Source organism: Pteropus vampyrus, unplaced genomic scaffold (assembly GCF_000151845.1).
Source record: "Pteropus vampyrus isolate Shadow unplaced genomic scaffold, Pvam_2.0 Scaffold48, whole genome shotgun sequence".
NCBI classification, from domain to species: Eukaryota; Metazoa; Chordata; class Mammalia; order Chiroptera; family Pteropodidae; genus Pteropus; species Pteropus vampyrus.
The window spans coordinates 1,870,128-1,872,886 of NW_011888829.1; the positions used below are offsets into that span (position 1 = coordinate 1,870,128).

At 37.1% G+C, this 2,759-nt stretch overlaps 1 protein-coding gene across 1 annotated transcript in view; it reads left to right on the forward strand.

Annotated features, from left to right (window-relative positions):
• The window catches only part of HIPK2 (homeodomain interacting protein kinase 2), a 135,623-nt gene that overhangs the window by 93,760 nt on the left and 39,104 nt on the right, over nt 1-2,759 (forward strand). The window contains exon 9 of the mRNA XM_023530266.1: nt 2,409-2,551. Coding sequence (XP_023386034.1) covers nt 2,409-2,551 — 143 coding nt within the window. The remainder of the gene's footprint in view (nt 1-2,408; nt 2,552-2,759) is intronic.

Consider the following 2,759-nt stretch of genomic DNA (forward strand, 5'->3'; position numbering starts at 1 on the left):
TCTGTGATGATATCAATTCTAGATATTTGGAAATTTTCTTCAGTTTTTATTTCCTCTGAGTTCCTTTTTTGGCTTTTGTCTCTTTCATGTTAGAAGTTTCCTTTAATAGTGGTGATCCTTGGCTAATCATTCATATTTAAGACTGAAGCGCTAAAAAACTAATTGGAAAGATTTGGGGGAAAGGGATTGTTGAATGTGGGCTTCTCCATAGAATGATAAGGAGTGAGCCCAGCATTTTCACTGGAAGATCCCCTGATCAGCAAATGTTATCTATAATTTTTCCTCTTGAACTAGTCAATTTCCCTAGAGAGAATTCCTCCAGCCTCCTGCTTCGGGGTGGAGCCTATATACCAGATGTCTGGGAGCTGACGGGTGAGGGAATCTCATGGTTTAATATGCACACTTGACCTTAGATTCCTTCAGTCTGCTAACTCAGTAATTACCCTTCTGTCTTCCAGTCTCTAAGATTTTGTTATTGTCTCTCCCTTTTTTTTTGTTTTCGGTTTTGTTTTGTTTTGTTTTTGTCCTTATGGGCCTATATAATTTTTTTCTTCCTTCACTATCATTTTAGTTGGGTTTAGAAAGAAGCAGCAGTAAATATATATGTTTAATTTACCATATTTCTGAACAAGTTATTTAACCTTCATGTGTTTCAGTTTATTCATATGAGAAATGGGAGGAAAGAGTAGTCCCTACCTCACAAGATTCATTTTAAGAAAATCCATTTATAGTCTTAGCTCTGTGTTTGGCACACAATATGCATCAAGAAATATTAGCTCTAATCTTATAAAGTATTAAATTATAAAATGTCTGAAGAAGTGTCATCTCAAAGGAGTTAAACATATCAATCAGTGAAAGAGGTAAAAAAGAGCCTTTGACCCCATCTCTTTGATGTAAAATGTTAATATCCATTTTAGGGAGATCAGAGAAAATGATGTCCTTAGTTTGATATCAAGATTTATTATTTAAAAATGACATTAGCCAAAACACATGCTTTTCATGAGATGTGAAATGAGTTTCAAAGTCAATAGCAATCTTATTGCCAATGAAATTGTTATTCGTTTAACATTTTGAGCTTGTAACTATTTTAATCAATTATTTGTCTGCTTACTGCGTTTGAATTCAGTAAACCTGAAATACAGTTAACTATAATTAACTACCTTGGTAGAAGTGCTCCTTTATTTTATCAACAAACATTTATTAAGCACTTACTGTATAATATGTGGTCCCTGAGCTTTCTGCCTATATCAAAACAGATCAATAAGCAAACAGGCACTATCAAAAAGTATAAGAGATCTCACTGAGCCTCATCTTGCAATGTGAGAAGGATGGACCAGGTGGTGAACTGTCCATTCAGATCTAAAACGTGGTCATATCATTTTTATACCCATCACTGTTTATTAAGCCTTGATTCAAATTTCCAGAAGTGCTTATTTGTGCATATGAGCCAAAATATGCATATGAAACACATACACAGTTTGTAGAACACTACATTATATAAATTACCCAATGTTGGTCATGTCCAGCCTGATGGAAAGAGAGAGAGATATAACTGAGATCCCAAATCTTTAAATTCCTGACCTGCGTTCCTTTATAAGTCCAACTTTGGACAGTTGTGTTCAGTCCAAATCATTTAATGACCAAAGACAAACAGAATCATGATTTGAGGATAGAGAGAGCTTAAAACACAACTCAACACAACACACACACACCTCAGTAAGTCTATTCAAGGAGGAATTGGGAAAGTTCATTTTAGGATTTTTAGAAAAATCTTAAAATTTATGAAGAGTCAAGCTGTGGCTTTCTGTCTTTCATTTTTACTTTGAGGGGTCAAGGAAATTCTCAGTTAAGCTTAAAGTCCTAGCTAAGAATTTTATTTCACACTTGCTTGTTCTCAGATGCAGGCAAGTACCAGGAATTTGGTGATGTCACAATTATGTTAACTTAGAATTCTAAGGATAACACAGTTTGGAACTCTAGATTCTAACTGATAAACAAAAGGTAAGATATTAAATAAAGGCTACTAGATGGAAAACATCTTAAAAGGCAAAGAGTTACCCTTGTATGGCCCCATTTAGCTACTTCAATCTCTTGCACATAGTTGTGTGACAGAATCAATCAATAAATGAACGTTTGGAAACTTTGAGCATTGTTCATTACAGCACATGTAGAAATAAGTCATTCTTCAACACTCACGAATTCCATACAACTCTGCCCATGTACATATTACCTTCTATATAGTTCATGTATGTTCATTTGATCTCCCCTTAACTTAGTTTTTGAGGCCAGAGACCAGGTCTCCACTTTCACATCCATCACAGGGTCTAGCACAGAATAAGTGCTAGACTCATTCGGATTGATCATGTGATTAACAAACATGGTGACGACAAATGCCCTCCACTCTACAGCAGGCCTGGCCGAGTGGAACCCAGCAGATCCTGCTTCCGCCGGCGTGGCAGCAGCTGACTGGAGTGGCCACCCATACATCAGTGCAGCATGCAACTGTGATTCCTGAGACCATGGCAGGCACCCAGCAACTGGCCGACTGGAGGTAAGCAGACGGCAAGCGTGTCTGGGCTGGGAGGCAGGGCCACTGCTAACCTGCAGAGCTGCCGGGCTGGCCTGTACCTGAATTCTCGGATTCGTAGAAAGTGCTTTAAATTAAAAGGAATATTGTGTGGACTATGACTACGATGTAAGGAGAGGTAATTTTTAAATATATGTCCCAGAAAACAAGAAAATCAGCTTCATTATTTTAT